Genomic DNA, 22,732 nt, shown 5'->3' on the forward strand with positions numbered 1-22,732 from the left:
AGGGATTGTAGAGGACTGTATCACACCATTCATTTCAATAGGGATTGTAGAGGACTGGATCACACCATTCATTTCAATAGGGATTGTAGAGGACATTTCAATAGGGATTGTAGAGGACTGGATCACACCATTCATTTCAATAGGGATTGTAGAGGACTGTATCACACCATTAATTTCAATAGGGATTGTAGAGGACTGTATCACACCATTCATTTCAATAGGGATTGTAGAGGACTGGATCACACCATTCATTTCGATAGGGATTTGGTCGGTACTTGTAAATAATGCTGAATTACCCAGAATGCTGGTTTGTAGAGGGGCTGGATTAGACTGGTTTTACTGGAAATGCTAAATGCCTGTGGTAAACTTTCACACCACTGGTATTACTGTGCTTTACACAGAGCCTAATGCCTGCTGCAGGGATGTGGGTCATTATCTTCACTGATTGCTTTTGCTAAACAGTCTCCTGTGTGTTTGCAGCTCCAGAGGCTGCTCTGAACGTGGGGTTTGTTGCTGGTGGTGTGCTGGCTGCTCTGGGTCTGATTATCGCAGTGATCATAGGAGTTCACATCTGGATGGAAAGAGCATCAGGTGAGAGAGAGGGAGGCGGGGTTAAGAGCTGCTTCATTAATGCTGCATTTCTAATTCCTTTATCACACCAGCGCAGAGTTAGATGTGTTTTAATTGTATAGATTTAAGTTTTGATTTTTTCATTTTATCTCCTCATTCCTGGGGTCTGCTTTTATTATTATTATTATTATTATTATTATTATTATTATTATTATTATTATTATTATTATTATTTCAGCAAAGGAACAAAGTGATGCTTCATCCAGCTCCACCAGCGACGACAGGTAAAGATACATTTTCATGCACTTTTAATAACTATTGGGTTCTGTTCTTTTTCTGAATCAATCAGTTATCACCCCAGAAAAATGTATTAAAAACAGCACTGCTTATATTTCAAAATGTTTTTGTTCAATTGAATGGAGGGATTTTTAAAGTTCTGTTCTTAAAGTTCCAGTATTCTCTTGAGAACCAGCTATAGCCTATAGCTGTTTGAGTTTGGTTCTATAGCCTAGGGGTTTTTTTTTTTTAATTGGTTCTATAGCCAATAGTTTGCCATTTTTTAAGTTGACAGTTGTCTGACTCTTCAGAGCTGCATGAGATTTTGTGTTTCCTGTGAGTCTTACATGAATAACAGACACCAGTGTCACTGATACTCCAGCATTGTCTTGACAGGACAGAGCACAGCACACCAACAAGGAGGGTAGAGTTCAGAGGGGATCCTGAGAGCGCTCCTGCTTCTCACTGATACTCCAGCATTGTCTTGATAGGACAGAGCACAGCACACCAACAAGGAGGGTAGAGTTCAGAGGAGATCCTGAGAGCGCTCCTGCTTCTCACTGATACTCCAGCATTGTCTTGTGTAACAGAGGTGCAGGGAGCAGCAGTTTAATTATAATTTGTAATGAGTTGTTTCTTGCCAGTTTTGAGGGAGCAAACACAAACAGACTGGCTCCATTGTGCTTTTTTCACCCATGTGCTTTACTAACCATAGTCTCTTTGTTCCATGTCTGTATTGTTCCAGGTGTGACCCCGTTGCAGAGAAGCTGATGACGCAGACAGAATAAACAACTGGGCTTCATCTTTTACACTTCATTGTGTCTGATATTACCACACAGAGCGATCACACAAACCAGTAGACGACAATGTCCTTGTGACAGGGCGAGGAGCCCTGTACAGGATTGTTTGTTTATTTCTAGACGGGTATCTCCCCTCCGCCCCTGTGTCTCAGTTGTGTTGTGTTTGTGATTTATTTATTTGTAAATGTTTTGACGGCGTAGTTTTTGTGTTGCACCGTGGATGGGAAGCCTCATGCACATTAGAAACCCGTGCAGAATGTGGCCGAGGGATTATCAGATAATTGATAGCTGGTTAATCCCTTGGTCACTAATATAAAAGCCTGCAGCTCTCCCTGCTCTGGGGGGTGTTCAGAGGATCTGCACAGACTCACCTGTGTGCTTAGTTTTGTGTTTGTGATTTTGTGTTTGAATTGTAATTGTTGCTCTGTGAGCAGTGTGTTTTTGCACTGCAGTGCTGTGTTTGAATTGTAATTGTTGCTCTGTGAGCAGTGTGTTTTTGCACTGCAGTGCTGTGTTTGGTTTCTTCCTGCATTCTGGCTTGACGTCACCACATCAAGTCCCCTGTCACAGTCATGTGTTATTATTTTACTGAAGCTGTGCAACTATGAGTTTGAGATGTACAGATGATGATAACTTTTTAGTGTACCTGTAGTATCTCAGTAAATAAATAAATAAATATATATATATATATATATATATATATATATATATATATATATATATATATATATATATATATATATATATAGTATATATATTGTGACAGGGCAGGGAGCCTTGCGCACGGGAAATGTGTGTTTGTGGCAGGGAGAGGGTTAAAATCTCCCTGTCAAACTAAATGAAGTATTGCATTCTTTTATTATCCCCTGCACCTGGCTGTTATTATCCAGGTGCAGGGTATTTAAAGGAAGCCGCCAGTTTGCTCAGGGCTCCTGTGTGCTCAAGCGTATAAAGAAGGAGGTTCTGTGCAAAGCCTTTTTCATGTTATTGGTTTAAAAACTGCGTGTTTTGTTTGCTTTTTGTTTAGCAGGTAAACAGCTTAGCTGTCCTGTTTCATAGTTCAGGTTCCTGTTCATGTGTTTTAGTTATTGCTCGAGTAGAGCTAGGTGTTTGTTTTTGTTTTATTTATTTATTTTATTTGTGTTTTAAATAAAAATGCGCAACCGCGCTAAAACTGCAATTCCTGTGTCTGGGTCAACACCCTTTTACTGTGTGGAGACTGTGTGGACTGTCTTGGAACACTTAGGGCTCTATTCTCTGGGTTCTGCGCCAATCTAACATGAACTCCAGTATTATAATGAAGGTGAAAAACACCTGAACATTTCTACAAAACATCATTACTGAACTCTAATTAGTTTTGAGTAGTTTATGAGGGCTCAATGACAATGCCTCCTGTAGCCAGGCTGGGCAGAGCCTTCACTGACTTGCTTCCTCAAACTCCCTGCTCCCCAAGCAAAGGATTTTCTCCCTCTTATATGCATGTGGCAATCCCCAAATTGGCAATCGATTATCCAGTTTGGGAATGGCCACAGTCCACACATTTCTGCAGGGATGGGAATGAACCCCATCCCCTCCTAAGCCCCAACACACACATTATTAACACAGGCAGGGCTTCTGTCATTAAAATACAAGATCCGGAAATCCACAAAACAGTGCAGCTGTCTTGAATGGGTTTCATGGTAATCTGGTCCCTTTGCTTTATTATATGTGTTGAAAACTGATTTGCATCAGACATACTGGAATTGACTTCAATAAACATGACTGATGAGATTTATGTAGATGTTGACCTGTTTGAAACCGAAGTGTACACGAGATACCGAATGAGTCTGAATCGGACACCAGTGATCAATTAAAGTGAAACGAGGCAAAAATAAGAATTCAAATCAATTCAAAACTTGCCGTTCTGATCGCTCTGCTGCTTCTCCCTGGACTACAGCGTGAAAAAGGATTTGGGTCGCTCTTAAAAGAGACTTTGGTGGTTAAATGCTTTGTTTCCGCTGCCCCCCCCCCCCGTCTCTGTGTGTTCTTCTCTGGTCGGTTGCATCTCCTGCCCTGCCTGATGCCACGGGTCCCTCCCCCTGCGCAGCTCTGTGGTCTGATGCAGAGTATTTATAAATGCATCTCAACAATTCCTGCCGTACCTTTCTCTCCACATCAATGTGTCCAGGTACGATGGTATCGTCTCTTCTGCTGTGCCCTGCTTTGCTTTAAATTGTTTCTTAACATGGGCCCAGTAGTTCTCCATTCTTTTATGAACTGTGGAGGGCACTCAGGGCTCCAGTGAAAGATAAATTTGGCCGGAAGTCTCCTCCGCTGTGCCCGATGGCTACCTGCGTGAGGCCGGCTGGAAATGCATGAACAGTTACATGCATCCCAGTGCCGCGGACAGGAAGTGGCTGTGGCCACCTCACCAAAAAAAGACGAGGCCTCCAAACCATGAATGAATAATAATAAATAATTAACATGCTCCACAGTGGCACTCTGCCACCTATCCCCCAAATTTAATTTAATGAAAATCAGCAGCTGACACAGGGCCCGTCCCCCAGACAATGACTGCACCGGGGGAGAGAGCCCAGCCTCTCCAACCCGACCACTCACCCCGCAGAACTGAATACGAACCGCTCAGCACTCAGGTAAGGAAAACCCCCTACTCACTATATTTTGTATTTTTTAGGGGGAAACCTCAGGAAATCCGTGGCTGAGGGCAGCCCTTCCTCCAGGCTCTAAGCGGTTAACTCCCGTTTCGACTTCCCAGCGCTGGACTCAGCAGCCGAAACAAAAATAAGCGACAAGAAAGAAGAACACACAGAGCTTTTACACGCTTGCTGACGACGTTTTGGTTAGGGTGGATTCTCCAAGTTTACAATTCTTAGCTCAGTTTTAGGCAGAAGGGTATTCAATAACAAATACTTTTTTGTTAATTCAAAAAAACGCTTTTACTTTATTTTTTCAAATTAGTAAGTTATCCATTTTATAAGTGCAATAAGGCACTTGAGGGTGTGTGATATACGCTGATATCACCACGCCCCGGGCAGCTGAAGAATGGAGCTAGTGAGTATGAATAAATAAGAAAAAGCAAGTCACAGGTGTGCTGTGCTCGCCCTCAGCCAGCCACAGTGTAATAAGAGACGTCTTCCACACCCTGGAGAGGGTCACTGCGCTTAGAAAAAATACAGAAAACAAAAAACAACAACATGGTGAGTTTGTAATGAAGCTTTCTGCAATGTTTCCATCAGCCAGTGCTGAACAGGTCACATACTTTGTCATTAGAAGCTACAAATTTGCTGGAAAAACATAATACTGCAGAGTACAATTCTTTTTCTTTTTTGAGTGCAGTTTGAAAATGTAGCAGCTTATTTACATGTTTTATACACTTTGGAAAGTAAAGTTCACATTTAAAATTACAGTTTCACCAGCACAATAATCACGCTCTGCACCTTTATTTTTTCTTGTCGTTGTTAAGATGCAACGCGCCCGATCTGCACCCCGATTCTAGACTGCAGTCCGGGGCTTTACAGGAACTATCGCCGTGGCCAGAGAGACCGAGATTGTGAGATTTTAAACCAAATAAACCCACTAACTTGATTGATCTTCAGAGGTGGTTTGACCCTAGCCTTGCAAACGACAAGTCTTACTGCACAGTCATGTAATCTTGTTTAGCCAATCACAGCGTTTAATTTATCAAAGCCATTTTATAACTGTACTGATTTGCAAATGTACTTTAGTGCCGCTTGACGTTTTTAATTTTTTTTGCTATGCATTGAAGATTCTGCACGTTGGTGCTAATTCCTTGTTTTCTCCCCTGATGGTGGGATCGTGTTTTTCTAAGTAGTGGTCTGTTGCTAGTTAGTTGCTATGTAACATAAAAGCTTTTGCTGCCGCGCTGCTGATTGGCTAAGGTCAGAAATGGATCGGTTTGTGATGAGAAAAAAACAAACAAACAAACAAACAAACACACTCAGAGACTTATTTAAAAAATAATACACATATAAAAAAAGAATATAAATAAATTTAAAATAATAAATATAAATAAATATATGGGAAGTTCGAAGAGCCGTGGAAATAACGTGTAGGCAGCGCAGCCTCAGAGAGCAGGGCATGTTTTGTCATTCTCACACTTTATATTTTTTTAAATGGGTTTCATTTTGCCAAGTATCAGATGTGTTTTGTTGTTTTTTTCTCCCCTCCTCAGGAATCGCTGAAAAAGCTTTGCTGTTTGAAGGGAACCTGACCATTTAATTCCCTCCTCATCACAGTTCCTCCTAGAAAGGGATATATTTCAAGTAGCTGGAGAATGATTGGCTGTTCATTCTTACATGGTGGTCCGTGCTTAGCTGGGTTGAGTCCTGCAATAGTCCTTGTCTTGCTAGGAGGTGCACCAGAAACGAACATTTGGAGATTCAGGACTGTCCTCATATCGATGTTCGGGAAACTATCAACATAGTAAGTAACCTTGTATTTCTTTAATTTCAGGTCTTAATAAAACTGCTTGCTAAATGTTCAGTAATCATACATTGTTTTATTTACTATTCATTTATTTGGCTGACACTTATATCCAAAGCGACTTACATTTGTACCCATTTATGCAGCTGGGTGTTTTACTGGAGCAATCTGAGTGAAGGGTTCAGCAGCAGTTCCACACCCAGGATCTGAACCCACAACCCTCAGAGTCCAGAGCCCTGACCACTAGCCCACACTTCTGCCTATCGAAATAATACTTTCATTTTGCTTTTTTTTCAATTAAAAAAAAACGTTTTTGTGTGCTATTGCTTTTCAGTCTGAAGCCACATTTCTTCTTTCTCTGGAATGTGTTGTGTAAATAAGATGAGGTATTTGTGAATGCATATGTTCTTATTAATAAGAGTTCCTTAGTTTGAATTTGTGGTAAGATGGTATGTTTTCCATAATACAGGTGATTAGTGATGGTGTTTGTGTTTATAACGGTTTTGTTTGTGTTTGTGTTTTGTTTTCTAGCTGGAAGCTAAAACAGATCTAAGTGAAGAAGACAAAAGTATAATATTGCAACCGGCAGGAAGCTGGGATCTTCCAGGGGTGACAAAAGGAAAGCGGCATTGGCTGATGGACAAACTCCTCCTTCATGCTGTGATTAGTTTTTGTTTTGTTCATATCCAGCTTAGGTTTACAATTTGTGGTGCTAGTTTTGTAATAAACGTAAAACATTATTACCATACCTACAGTTACCTTGCTTTTCAATTGTTTGCTTACTGTTTTATTTTGTCATTTTAAACAAATGAAATTGATTTTTTTTTTTTTTTAATTGCGGAAGGTTATTGAAAGAACAACCAGACAAGTTAAACAGCTGAGGAAAGGTCTGAAGGAAATGTTGGTTTGGCCTCTTGTGTCAATGTTGCCCCGCCCCTGTGTGTATTTCTGTGTTGTATGTTGCGTGTTGTGTGTTAATGTTGGTGTACAGTCATTGTTACACGGGATATAATATGGGTTATGAACACGAGTGTTTAAAATGTATATGTGTATTTAGGCACGAGGATTGCACAGCACTTCACGTGCAGGTAAAATGTAATAAAATGTGAGCACGGGGAATTGCACTTTATTAATTCACGTGCATTTGTACCGAGACTCCAATTGAATGATTGATTAGCAATCGAGTCTCATTACAGCTGCATAAAAGCTGCATGTTTGCACTCACTCGGGGTTGTGTGTTCGGTGTGGAGAACAGGTGAGAGAGAGATTTATTAGGATTACAATTGCTGTTGTGTGCTGGAAGTGCCAGCACGGTACCTGTGTTCTGTTCGTACACTGTTCGTCTGTCTATTTGTTTTGGCCCACGTGCCGTTTATTTTGTAACAGTGTTTGTGTTTTGTTCAACCTTTTATTTTCTGTATGTTCATTAAATACGCGCAACAGCGTGTTTCATCCCCCCTTTCACCTCGCAGTGCTGTGTGTTCCTTCTGCTCTGACGTCACCACTAAAGCCAGCTTGTTCAAACCTCTCCTAAAGGAAAGATGTGACGTTGTTCCACTAATGTTTCCAAGGGCCTCAGACACACTGTATAACTCCCAGCTAAGTTACATTTTGTTACCTAATTAGTTTTGAATACCCATGAGCGTGTGTTAATGTTTTGAAATTGTGATTCCTAATTATAAAATATGTAATGTATTTTTTATTTTGTGTGTAACTCTGTGAAATTCATCTGCTAGTATGAATTGTTAATGTTTTTGGTCTACAAGACAAAAAAACGAGTTGTATAGAGCAGTGTTCTTCACTGATTTTCGGGGGGGGGGGGGGGGGGGGGGGGGGGGGGGGGGGGGGGGGTGTTTTTTTCCTGTAAGACATCAGTGTGAGGGCCACCAGGCCTCCTCTTTCACATTTGTGTGTTGTTGGGGGCCGCACTAAAGTCCACTAGGGGTCGCCAGTGCCATGCGGGCCTTGCAATGAAGAACACTAGTATAGAGCATTGAGAGGAAGCCATTTCAATATGAAATCCAACAAAACAGCCAGTAAGGTTCAGCAAGATCACCTGCAGTTTATTAGTGTTTTTTTCCTGCAGTTTATTAGTGTTTTTTTCCTGCAGTTTATTAGTGTTTTTTTCCTGCAGTTTATTAGTGTTTTTTCCTGCAGTGTGTTTTTTTCCTGCAGTTTATTAGTGTTTTTTTCCTGCAGTTTATTAGTGTTTTTTGCCCTGCAGTTTATTAGTGTTTTTTCCTGCAGTTTATTAGTGTTTTTTCCTGCAGTTTATTAGTGTTTTTTTCCTGCAGTTTATTAGTGTTTTTTTCCTGCAGTTTATTAGTGTTTTTTCCTGCAGTTTATTAGTGTTTTTTCCTGCAGTTTATTAGTGTTTTTTCCTGCAGTTTATTAGTGTTTTTTCCTGCAGTTTATTAGTGTTTTTTCCTGCAGTTTATTAGTGTATTTTCCTGTAGTTTATTAGTGTATTTTTCCTCTAGGTGTTTCTTGAAAGAATTGCCTGGCCTGCCCTCAATGAGGTGGATGATGGCTGCTCTCGAGTCTAAATGCTGTACAACAGGCTTCTTCAGGACAGTCATTGAAAATGGGATCATTCAATTCATTCATCATTTCTAGGTATAATTATTTTTAACCATTCATCTCACCCTTGCCTTGCACAAAAAGTGACAACTTACTCCTTATCACTTGTTACCATATTTGCGACCTCTTCATTTAGAAATGAGGTGCGTAAAATATATTTAACAGACAGGAAGGTCAGTTAAGGTTCAAACTCGGAGGGAATGTAAAGAACAATGTTTTTGCGTGTCTCTTTACATAGGGGTCAAAGGTCAAGAATAATCTTCTTTGGAATGACATTTTGATGTCACAATTGTGCTATTATGAATTTTCATACGGCTCTGGGTGCAAATATAGCCTTTATATATTTCATATGAATGTACATCTAAATAAGCACAGGAACATTATAATAAACAAATGTATTGCAAAAGTAAAACTATTAGTTACTTTTCATAAAGCTGACTTGACAGGACTCGACCCATATGAAATTTGAAAAGAGATATTTATTTTACTTTTGTAGCAACCCCAAGAGTTGTGCTTGATCTCCTCAAGTTCTGGGTTGGATGGGAGGTCCTCCCGAAGGAGCTGTCTGTTGAGGTCCCAGATACCAAACTGCCCAAAGCATCCACCTGCTTCGAAACCATCAAGCTACTCAGCCGCTGCTTTGACTACTCGTCATGTGAGGAAGATCTTATCTCCTGTATACACACACCGTGGAGACCGGCTTTGGACTTGTGTAATGCAGAATTCAGCCATGAGAAATGTGTTTGAAGTCCTGGAATGGCAAATTAAAATGTTTTACCCTTTAAAGGGTATAGAAGGACCTTTTTATTTTTAGTGCTACATGTTCCCATGTGTTGCCACAACTGTTTAAGCAAGACTTATATTGTTTTAATTTATTTTTACATTTTGACCTCTTTTTAAAACTTTTAAATTGCATTCCACAGTCTCCCAAGATGTCATCACATGGACCTGCATGGACCACTCAAACTACATTTCCCAGCATCCTCCTGCTCACTGGTAAATCCATCTTAGTTGCATATGTTAGCAGGAGGATGATGGGAAATGTAGTCCCTCTGGTATGTCACTCTGTTTCACTTCAGAGACACAAAGCTGAACAAAACTATTTCACAATATGGTGTCTGTTCTTGTTGTTCAGTTATGTGTACGGATCTGATTTAAATAAACCAGAGAAGTGTTCAAAGACCAAACAGCCTCGTCTAGTTCTCTATTAAACACAACCTACAACGCTACATAAGCAAATAAAATAGTGTTTTTATTCACCCCGGATAGTGATTGTGGTTTGATAAATCTGCACTTCGTGGCTCTCGTGTTCCTGACAGGCTTCCCACGCCGTATAGAAACCCCGCTGCTGTGAAGCTTGATCGCTGCTTTCCTGCAAAAATGCTAACTTTCAAAACAACACAATCCAGCTTCACTTCAGAGACACAAACCTGAACAAAACTATTCACCCGGATACTGCTGATGCGCGCTTCCCATTGGCTGGACCACGCTCGCTTAGCCAATCACAAAATTCCAGACTGAGAGAGTTTCTGATAAGCGGTGTGATCGGTTCGTGGTTGGCAAAAGCTAGAAGAATTGTATTAAAAATATTAAATATCCATTTCACAAGCAACCCGGTTGTTTATAAGCGAGTGTGGTGTTGAATACCCTGCTCTGTGGAGACTATCGGAGATGACCCGGGTGGCTGTACTCGGGATTCTCTGCTGGGTTCATGCAGCTGCCGCAGGTCAGTTTTTACACGAGAAATATTTACTGTCTTCAATAAATATACAGCAAAATACCAGGGGCTTCCTCGCAGGATGTGCTTGCTTTAAGAAAAACAAACAGTTTGAAGCTGGTAGTCGTGACCCTGAAGCTAAATCTTATTTTGTGGGAATGTTAGCAGGCAATCCTTCTGACGAGTCTGTTATTTTACTGTGTGTGCGTGTAGACCTAATAACAAAACAACAACGATACCAAACGAGCTAAACAGACAAATGCAAAAGTCTGGAAAGAGAATAAAATGTGAGTGGAGGTTGTGAAGTGCAGTGAAACTGGAATCCGCAGTGAACTGGGCGAATATCTATCTGGAAGCTGCTTTAAATGAAATGCTTCTGTGAGCACGGCCGTCTATTCTATTAAGCGAGGTGGTTTCAGTTACTGTGCACGTATTGAAATTAGTTTCGTTTTTGTATTACTTGTTGCTGCTTGTCAGTAAAACTAATTGAACTCGAGTGTAAGATCTTTATCTACTGGGGATGGGGTCCTGTTGCTAATTGAACTCGAGTGTAAGATCTTTATCTACTGGGGACGGGGTCCTGTTGCTAATTGAACTCGAGTGTAAGATCTTTATCTACTGGGGACGGGGTTCCGTGCAAATTACTGTCTGAGCTGCTAACACGTCACTGCAAATACTGAAACAGGACACTCACTGTTCGTGCTACAGTGCCGCTGAAACAGTGGATGCTGAAACAACACTTACTGCAAATACTGAAACAAACCCACACTTACTGCAAATACTGAAACAGGACACTTACTGCAAATACTGAAACAGGACACTAAACAGGACACTTACTGCAAATACTGAAACAGGACACTTACTGCAAATACTGAAACAAAACACTTACTGCAAATACTGAAACAGGACACTCACTGCAAATAAAACAGGACACTGACTGCAAATACTGAAACAGGACACTTACTGCAAATACTGAAACAGGACACTTACTGCAAATACTGAAACAGGACACTTACTGCAAATACTGAAACAGGACACTTACTGCAAATACTGAAACAGGACACACTGAAACAGGACACTACTGCAAATACTGAAACAAAACACTCACTGCAAATACTGAAACAAAACACTGAAACAAATACTGCAAATACAAAACTAACTGCAAATACTGAAACACTTACTGCAAATACTGAAACAAAACACTCAGGACACTTACTGCAAATACTGAAACAAACTTACTGCAAATACTGAAACAAAACACTTACTGCAAATACTGAAACAAACACACTTACTGCAAATACTGAAACAGGACACTCACTGCAAATACTGAAACAGGACACTTACTGCAAATACTGAAACAGGACACTTACTGCAAATACTGAAACAGGACACTTACTGCAAATACTGAAACAGGACACTCACTGCAAATACTGAAACAAAACACTCACTGCAAATACTGAAACAGGACACTCACTGCAAATACTGAAACAGGACACTTACTGCAAATACTGAAACAGGACACTTACTGCAAATACTGAAACAAAACACTCACTGCAAATACTGAAACAGGAAACAGGACACTCACTGCACTGCAAATACTGAAACAAAACACTTACTGCAAATACTGAAACAAAACACTTACTGCAAATACTGAAACAGGACACTTACTGCAAATACTGAAACAGGACACTCACTGCAAATACTGAAACAGGACACTCACTGCAAATACTGAAACAGGACACTTACTGCAAATACTGAAACAGGACACTTACTGCAAATACTGAAACAGGACACTTACTGCAAATACTGAAACAGGACACTTACTGCAAATACTGAAACAGGACACTTACTGCAAATACTGAAACAGGACACTCACTGCAAATACTGAAACAGGACACTGCAAATACTGAAACAAAACACTTACTGCAAATACTGAAACAAAACACTTACTGCAAATACTGAAACAGGACACTTACTGCAAATACTGAAACAGGACACTTACTGCAAATACTGAAACAAAACACTTACTGCAAATACTGAAACAGGACACTTACTGCAAATACTGAAACAGGACACTTACTGCAAATACTGAAACAGGACACTTACTGCAAATACTGAAACAAAACACTGCAAATACTGAAACAGGACACTCACTGCAAATACTGAAACAAAACACTTACTGCAAATACTGAAACAGGACACTTACTGCAAATACTGAAACAAAACACTTACTGCAAATACTGAAACAAAACACTCACTGCAAATACTGAAACTGAAACAGGACACTTACTGCAAATACTGACTGCAAATACTGAAACAGGACACTCACTGCAAATACTGAAACAGGACACTTACTGCAAATACTGAAACAAAACACTTACTGCAAATACTGAAACAAAACACTTACTGCAAATACTGAAACAGGACACTTACTGCAAATACTGAAACAGGACACTCACTGCAAATACTGAAACAGGACACTTACTGCAAATACTGAAACAGGACACTTACTGCAAATACTGAAACAAACAGGACACTCACTGCAAATACTGAAACAAAACACTTACTGCAAATACTGAAACAGGACACTTACTGCAAATACTGAAACAGGACACTTACTGCAAATACTGAAACAGGACACTTACTGCAAATACTGAAACAAAACACTTACTGCAAATACTGAAACAGGACACTTACTGCAAATACTGAAACAGGACACTTACTGCAAATACTGAAACAAAACACTTACTGCAAATACTGAAACAAAACACTTACTGCAAATACTGAAACAGGACACTTACTGCAAATACTGAAACAGGACACTTACTGCAAATACTGAAACAGGACACTTACTGCAAATACTGAAACAGGACACTTACTGCAAATACTGAAACAGGACACTTACTGCAAATACTGAAACAGGACACTTACTGCAAATACTGAAACAGGACACTTACTGCAAATACTGAAACAGGACACTTACTGCAAATACTGAAACAGGACACTTACTGCAAATACTGAAACAGGACACTTACTGCAAATACTGAAACAGGACACTCACTGCAAATACTGAAACAGGACACTTACTGCAAATACTGAAACAGGACACTTACTGCAAATACTGAAACAGGACACTTACTGCAAATACTGAAACAGGACACTTACTGCAAATACTGAAACAGGACACTCACTGCAAATACTGAAACAGGACACTTACTGCAAATACTGAAACAGGACACTTACTGCAAATACTGAAACAGGACACTTACTGCAAATACTGAAACAAAACACTCACTGCAAATACTGAAACAGGACACTTACTGCAAATACTGAAACAGGACACTTACTGCAAATACTGAAACAGGACACTTACTGCAAATACTGAAACAGGACACTTACTGCAAATACTGAAACAAACAAAACACTTACTGCAAATACTGAAACAGGACACTCACTGCAAATACTGAAACAGGACACTTACTGCAAATACTGAAACAGGACACTTACTGCAAATACTGAAACAGGACACTTACTGCAAATACTGAAACACTCAATGCAAATACTGAAACACACACTGCAAATACTGAAACAGGACACTGAAACACTGCAAATACTGAAACAAAACACTTACTGCAAATACTGAAACAAAACACTGCAAATACTGAAACAGGACACTCACTGCAAATACTGAAACAAAACACTTACTGCAAATACTGAAACAAAACACTGCAAATACTGCAAAACACTAATACTGAAACAAAACACTTACTGCACTGCAAATACTGAAACAAACAGGACACTCACTGCAAATACTGAAACAGGACACTTACTGCAAATACTGAAACAAAACACTTACTGCAAATACTGAAACAGGACACTTACTGCAAATACTGAAACAGGAAACACTCACTGCAAATACTGAAACAGGACACTTACTGCAAATACTGAAACAGGACACTTACTGCAAATACTGAAACAGGACACTTACTGCAAATACTGAAACAGGACACTTACTGCAAATACTGAAACAAAACACTTACTGCAAATACTGAAACAGGACACTACTGCAAATACTGAAACACTTACTGCAAATACTGAAACAGGACACTTACTGCAAATACTGAAACAGGACACTCACTGCAAATACTGAAACAGGACACTCACTGCAAATACTGAAACAGGACACTTACTGCAAATACTGAAACAGGACACTTACTGCAAATACTGAAACAAAACACTGCAAATACTGAAACAGGACACTTACTGCAAATACTGAAACAGGACACTTACTGCAAATACTGAAACAAAACACTGAAACAGGACACTACTGCAAATACTGAAACAGGACACTTACTGCAAATACTGAAACAGGACACTGCAAATACTGCAAATACTGAAACAGGACACTTACTGCAAATACTGAAACAAAACACTTACTGCAAATACTGAAACAGGAACACTTACTGCAAATACTGAAACAAAACACTCACTGCAAATACTGAAACAAAACACTTACTGCAAATACTGAAACAGGAAACTACTGCAAATACACTGCAAATACTGAAACAGGACACACTGCAAATACTGAAACAGGACACTTACTGCAAATACTGAAACAGGACACTTACTGCAAATACTGAAACAAAACACTTAAATACTGAAACACTGCAAATACACTGCAAATACTGAAACAGGACACTTACTGCAAATACTGAAACAGGACACTTACTGCAAATACTGAAACAGGACACTTACTGCAAATACTGAAACAAAACACTTACTGCAAATACTGAAACAGGACACTTACTGCAAATACTGAAACAGGACACTTACTGCAAATACTGAAACAGGACACTTACTGCAAATACTGAAACAGGACACTCACTGCAAATACTGAAACAGGACACTTACTGCAAATACTGAAACAAAACACTTACTGCAAATACTGAAACAGGACACTTACTGCAAATACTGAAACAGGACACTTACTGCACTGCAAATACTGAAACAGGACACTTACTGCAAATACTGAAACAGGACACTTACTGCAAATACTGAAACAAAACACTTACTGCAAATACTGAAACAAAACACTTACTGCAAATACTGAAACAGGACACTTACTGCAAATACTGAAACAAAACACTCACTGCAAATACTGAAACAAAACACTTACTGCAAATACTGAAACAGGACACTTACTGCAAATACTGAAACAGGACACTTACTGCAAATACTGAAACAGGACACTGCAAATACTGCAAATACTGAAACAAACACTTACTGCAAATACTGAAACAGGACACTTACTGCAAATACTGAAACAGGACACTTACTGCAAATACTGAAACAGGACACTTACTGCAAATACTGAAACAGGACACTCACTGCAAATACTGAAACAGGACACTTACTGCAAATACTGAAACAGGACACTTACTGCAAATACTGAAACAGGACACTTACTGCAAATACTGAAACAGGACACTTACTGCAAATACTGACAGGACACTTACTGCAAATACTGAAACAACAGGACACTCACTGCAAATACTGAAACAGGACACTTACTGCAAATACTGAAACAGGACACTTACTGCAAATACTGAAACAAAACACTTACTGCAAATACTGAAACAAAACACTTACTGCAAATACTGAAACAGGACACTTACTGCAAATACTGAAACAGGACACTTACTGCAAATACTGAAACAGGACACTTACTGCAAATACTGAAACAGGACACTTACTGCAAATACTGAAACAAAACACTCACTGCAAATACTGAAACAAATACTGAAACAGGACACTCACTGCAAATACTGAAACAGGACACTCACTGCAAATACTGAAACAGGACACTGCAAATACTGAAACAGGACACTTACTGCAAATACTGAAACAAAACACTTACTGCAAATACTGAAACAAAACACTTACTGCAAATACTGAAACAGGACACTTACTGCAAATACTGAAACAGGACACTTACTGCAAATACTGAAACAAAACACTTACTGCAAATACTGAAACAAACACACTGAAACACTGCAAATACTGAAACAGGACACTCACTGCAAATACTGAAACAAAACACTTACTGCAAATACTGAAACAAAACACTTACTGCAAATACTGAAACAGGACACTTACTGCAAATACTGAAACAAACACTCACTGCAAATACTGAAACAGGACACTTACTGCAAATACTGAAACAGGACACTCACTGCAAATACTGAAACAGGACACTTACTGCAAATACTGAAACAGGACACTCACTGCAAATACTGAAACAGGACACTTACTGCAAATACTGAAACACTGAAACACTCACTGCAAATACTGAAACAGGACACTCACTGCAAATACTGAAACAGGACACTTACTGCAAATACTGAAACAGGACACTTACTGCAAATACTGAAACAGGACACTCACTGCAAATACTGAAACAGGACACTTACTGCAAATACTGAAACAGGACACTTACTGCAAATACTGAAACAGGACACTTACTGCAAATACTGAAACAAAACACTTACTGCAAATACTGAAACAGGACACTCACTGCAAATACTGAAACAGGACACTTACTGCAAATACTGAAACAAAACACTGAAACACTGCAAATACTGAAACAAAACACTTACTGCAAATACTGAAACAGGACACTTACTGCAAATACTGAAACAGGACACTTACTGCAAATACTGAAACACACTTACTGCACACTCTTACTGCAAATACTGAAACAGGACACTCACTGCAAATACTGAAACAGGACACTTACTGCAAATACTGAAACAGGACACTTACTGCAAATACTGAAACAGGACACTTACTGCAAATACTGAAACAGGACACTCACTGCAAATACTGAAACAGGACACTCACTGCAAATACTGAAACAGGACACTTACTGCAAATACTGAAACAGGACACTTACTGCAAATACTGAAACAGGACACTTACTGCAAATACTGAAACAGGACACTTACTGCAAATACTGAAACAAAACACTTACTGCAAATACTGAAACAAAACACTTACTGCAAATACTGCAAATACTGAAACACTGAAACAAACACACACTGCAAATACTGAAACAGGACACTTACTGCAAATACTGAAACAGGACACTCACTGCAAATACTGAAACAAAACACTCACTGCAAATACTGAAACAAAACACTTACTGCAAATACTGAAACAAAACACTCACTGCAAATACTGAAACAGAACACTTACTGCAAATACTGAAACAGGACACTTACTGCAAATACTGAAACAGGACACTTACTGCAAATACTGAAACAGGACACTTACTGCAAATACTGAAACAGGACACTTACTGCAAATACTGAAACAAAACACTTACTGCAAATACTGAAACAAAACACTTACTGCAAATACTGAAACAGGACACTCACTGCAAATACTGAAACAGATACTGACACTTACTGCAAATACTGAAACAGGACACTTACTGCAAATACTGAAACAGGACACTTACTGCAAATACTGAAACAGGAAACACTGCAAATACTGAAACACACTTACTGCAAATACTGAAACAGGACACTTACTGCAAATACTGAAACAGGACACTTACTGCAAATACTGAAACAGGACACTTACTGCAAATACTGAAACAAACACTTACTGCAAATACTGAAACAGGACACTTACTGCAAATACTGAAACAGGACACTTACTGCAAATACTGAAACAGGACACTTACTGCAAATACTGAAACAGGACACTGAAACACTGCAAATACTGAAACAGGACACTTACTGCAAATACTGAAACAGGACACTTACTGCAAATACTGAAACAGGACACTTACTGCAAATACTGAAACAAAACACTTACTGCAAATACTGAAACAGGACACTCACTGCAAATACTGAAACAGGACACTTACTGCAAATACTGAAACAGGACACTTACTGCAAATACTGAAACAGGACACTCACTGCAAATACTGAAACAAAACACTTACTGCAAATACTGAAACAGGACACTTACTGCAAATACTGAAACAGGACACTCACTGCAAATACTGAAACAGGACACTTACTGCAAATACTGAAACAGGACACTCACTGCAAATACTGAAACAGGACACTTACTGCAAATACTGAAACAAAACACTTACTGCAAATACTGAAACATACTGACACTTACTGCAAATACTGAAACAGGACACTTACTGCAAATACTGAAACAGGACACTTACTGCAAATACTGAAACAGGACACTTACTGCAAATACTGAAACAGGACACTTACTGCAAATACTGAAACAGGACACTTACTGCAAATACTGAAACAGGACACTTACTGCAAATACTGAAACAGGACACTCACTGCAAATACTGAAACAGGACACTTACTGCAAATACTGAAACAGGACACTCACTGCAAATACTGAAACAGGACACTTACTGCAAATACTGAAACAGGACACTCACTGCAAATACTGAAACAGGACACTTACTGCAAATACTGAAACAGGACACTTACTGCAAATACTGAAACAGGACACTTACTGCAAATACTGAAACAGGACACTCACTGCAAATACTGAAACAGGACACTCACTGCAAATACTGAAACAGGACACTTACTGCAAATACTGAAACAGGACACTTACTGCAAATACTGAAACAGGACACTTACTGCAAATACTGAAACAAAACACTTACTGCACTGCAAATACTGCAAATACTGAACAGGACACTCACTGCAAATACTGAAACAGGACACTTACTGCAAATACTGAAACAAATACTGACACTCACTGCAAATACTGAAACAGGACACTTACTGCAAATACTGAAACAGGACACTTACTGCAAATACTGAAACACTGTCTCACTGCAAATACTGAAACAGGACACTTACTGCAAATACTGAAACAGGACACTTACTGCAAATACTGAAACAGGACACTTACTGCAAATACTGAAACAGGACACTTACTGCAAATACTGAAACAGGACACTTACTGCAAATACTGAAACAGGACACTTACTGCAAATACTGAAACAGGACACTTACTGCAAATACTGAAACAGGACACTCACTGCAAATACTGAAACAAAACACTGCAAATACTGCAAATACTGAAACAAAACACTTACTGCAAATACTGAAACAGGACACTCACTGCAAATACTGAAACAAAACACTCACTGCAAATACTGAAACAGGACACTCACTGCAAATACTGAAACACACTTACTGCAAATACTGAAACAGGACACTTACTGCAAATACTGAAACAGGACACTTACTGCAAATACTGAAACAGGACACTTACTGCAAATACTGAAACAGGACACTTACTGCAAATACTGAAACAGGACACTTACTGCAAATACTGAAACAGGACACTTACTGCAAATACTGAAACAGGACACTTACTGCAAATACTGAAACAGGAACACTTACTGCAAATACTGAAACAGGACACTTACTGCAAATACTGAAACAGGACACTCACTGCAAATACTGAAACAAAACACTTACTGCAAATACTGAAACAAAACACTCACTGCAAATACTGCAAATACAGAAACAAAACACTTACTATTTCATGTTTTGACTGAGAATTTATGTTTGTGAGTGACGTTTATGCTTGTTTTGTGACATGACATGAATTGTTCTGACTTTGTCCTAGTGAGTGACGTTTATGCAATGAAGCGTTAATGCTTTGGTGACGTAACAGGACACTTACTGCAAATACTGAAACAGGACACTTACTGCAAATACTGAACTTACTGCAAATACTGAAACAGGACACTTACTGCAAATACTGAAACAGGACACTCACTGCAAATACTGAAACAGGACACTTACTGCAAATACTGAAACAGGACACTTACTGCAAATACTGAAACAGGACACTTACTGCAAATACTGAAACAGGACACTTACTGCAAATACTGAAACAGGACACTTACTGCAAATACTGAAACAGGACACTTACTGCAAATACTGAAACAAAACACTTACTGCAAATACTGAAACAGGACACTTACTGCAAATACTGAAACAAAACACTCACTGCAAATACTGAAACAGGACACTCACTGCAAATACTGAAACAGGACACTTACTGCAAATACTGAAACAGGACACTTACTGCAAATACTGAAACAAACACTTACTGCAAATACTGAAACAGGACACTTACTGCAAATACTGAAACAGGACACTTACTGCAAATACTGAAACAGGACACTTACTGCAAATACTGAAACAGGACACTTACTGCAAATACTGAAACAGGACACTTACTGCAAATACTGAAACAAACACTCACTGCAAATACTGAAACAAAACACTCACTGCAAATACTGAAACAAAACACTGCAAATACTGCAAATACTGAAACAAAACACTCACTGCAAATACTGAAACAGGACACTCACTGCAAATACTGAAACAAAACACTTACTGCAAATACTGAAACAGGACACTCACTGCAAATACTGAAACAGGACACTCACTGCAAATACTGAAACAGGACACTTACTGCAAATACTGAAACAGGACACTTACTGCAAATACTGAAACAGGACACTTACTGCAAATACTGAAACAGGACACTTACTGCAAATACTGAAACAAAACACTTACTGCAAATACTGAAACAGGACACTTACTGCAAATACTGAAACAGGACACTCACTGCAAATACTGAAACAAAACACTTACTGCAAATACTGAAACAGGACACTCACTGCAAATACTGAAACACTTACTGCAAATACTGACACTCACTGCAAATACTGAAACAGGACACTTACTGCAAATACTGAAACAGGACACTTACTGCAAATACTGAAACAGGACACTTACTGCAAATACTGAAACAGGACACTCACTGCAAATACTGAAACAGGACACTTACTGCAAATACTGAAACAAAACACTTACTGCAAATACTGAAACAGGACACTTACTGCAAATACTGAAACAGGACACTTACTGCAAATACTGAAACAAAACACTTACTGCAAATACTGAAACACTGCAAACACTTACTGCAAATACTGAAACAGGACACTTACTGCAAATACTGAAACAGGACACTTACTGCAAATACTGAAACAAACACTTACTGCAAATACTGAAACAGGACACTTACTGCAAATACTGAAACAGGACACTCACTGCAAATACTGAAACAGGACACTTACTGCAAATACTGAAACAGGACACTTACTGCAAATACTGAAACAGGACACTTACTGCAAATACTGCAAATACTGAAACACTGAAACACTTACTGCAAATACTGAAACAAAACACTTTACTGCACTGCAAATACTGAAACAGGACACTTACTGCAAATACTGAAACAGGACACACTTACTGCAAATACTGAAACAAAACACTCACTGCAAATACTGAAACAAAACACTCACTGCAAATACTGAAACAGGACACTTACTGCAAATACTGAAACAAAACACTTACTGCAAATACTGAAACAGGACACTCACTGCAAATACTGAAACAGGACACTTACTGCAAATACTGAAACAGGACACTTACTGCAAATACTGAAACAGGACACTTACTGCAAATACTGAAACAGGACACTCACTGCAAATACTGAAACAGGACACTTACTGCAAATACTGAAACAAACACTTACTGCAAATACTGAAACAGGACACTTACTGCAAATACTGAAACAGGACACTTACTGCAAATACTGAAACAGGACACTTACTGCAAATACTGAAACAGGACACTTACTGCAAATACTGAAACAGGACACTCACTGCAAATACTGAAACAGGACACTTACTGCAAATACTGAAACAGGACACTCACTGCAAATACTGAAACAAAACACTCACTGCAAATACTGAAACAAAACACTCACTGCAAATACTGAAACAGGAAACACTGCAAATACTGCAAATACTGAAACAAAACACTGCAAATACTGCAAATACTGAAACAGGACACTTACTGCAAATACTGAAACAAACAGGACACTTACTGCAAATACTGAAACAGGACACTTACTGCAAATACTGAAACAGGACACTTACTGCAAATACTGAAACAGGACACTCACTGCAAATACTGAAACAGGACACTTACTGCAAATACTGAAACAGGACACTTACTGCAAATACTGAAACAGGACACTTACTGCAAATACTGAAACAGGACACTTACTGCAAATACTGAAACAGGACACTTACTGCAAATACTGAAACAGGACACTTACTGCAAATACTGAAACAAAACACTACTGAAACAAAACACTTACTGCAAATACTGAAACAGGACACTCACTGCAAATACTG

General features: G+C 39.0%; 1 protein-coding gene and 2 long non-coding RNA genes across 6 annotated transcripts in view; all 3 read left to right on the top strand.

Annotated features, from left to right (window-relative positions):
* LOC121304063 (major histocompatibility complex class I-related gene protein-like) overlaps positions 1-2,101 on the top strand; it is a 52,240-nt gene extending 50,139 nt beyond the window's left edge. For 3 of the 4 annotated variants that reach the window (XM_041235031.1, XM_041235034.1, XM_041235035.1), the window contains exons 5-7: positions 481-591; positions 809-854; positions 1,592-2,101. In XM_041235031.1, coding sequence (XP_041090965.1) covers positions 481-591; positions 809-854; positions 1,592-1,634 — 200 coding nt within the window. In that variant the 3' untranslated portion in view covers positions 1,635-2,101. The remainder of the gene's footprint in view (positions 1-480; positions 592-808; positions 855-1,591) is intronic. The other variant, XM_041235032.1, reaches the window with a different exon arrangement.
* A 2,204-nt stretch (positions 2,102-4,305) lies between these two features.
* LOC121304065 lies at positions 4,306-7,066 on the top strand. The gene is made up of 3 exons (XR_005947910.1): positions 4,306-5,545; positions 5,839-6,089; positions 6,621-7,066. It is a non-coding gene; the product is annotated as an uncharacterized LOC121304065 (long non-coding RNA).
* Positions 7,067-8,507: 1,441 nt separating this feature from the next.
* LOC121304066 lies at positions 8,508-9,660 on the top strand. The gene is made up of 3 exons (XR_005947911.1): positions 8,508-8,705; positions 9,166-9,324; positions 9,593-9,660. It is a non-coding gene; the product is annotated as an uncharacterized LOC121304066 (long non-coding RNA).
* The last annotated feature ends 13,072 nt before the right edge of the window (positions 9,661-22,732 follow it).

This window comes from Polyodon spathula, chromosome 36 (genome assembly GCF_017654505.1).
Source record: "Polyodon spathula isolate WHYD16114869_AA chromosome 36, ASM1765450v1, whole genome shotgun sequence".
Lineage (NCBI taxonomy): Eukaryota > Metazoa > Chordata > Actinopteri > Acipenseriformes > Polyodontidae > Polyodon > Polyodon spathula.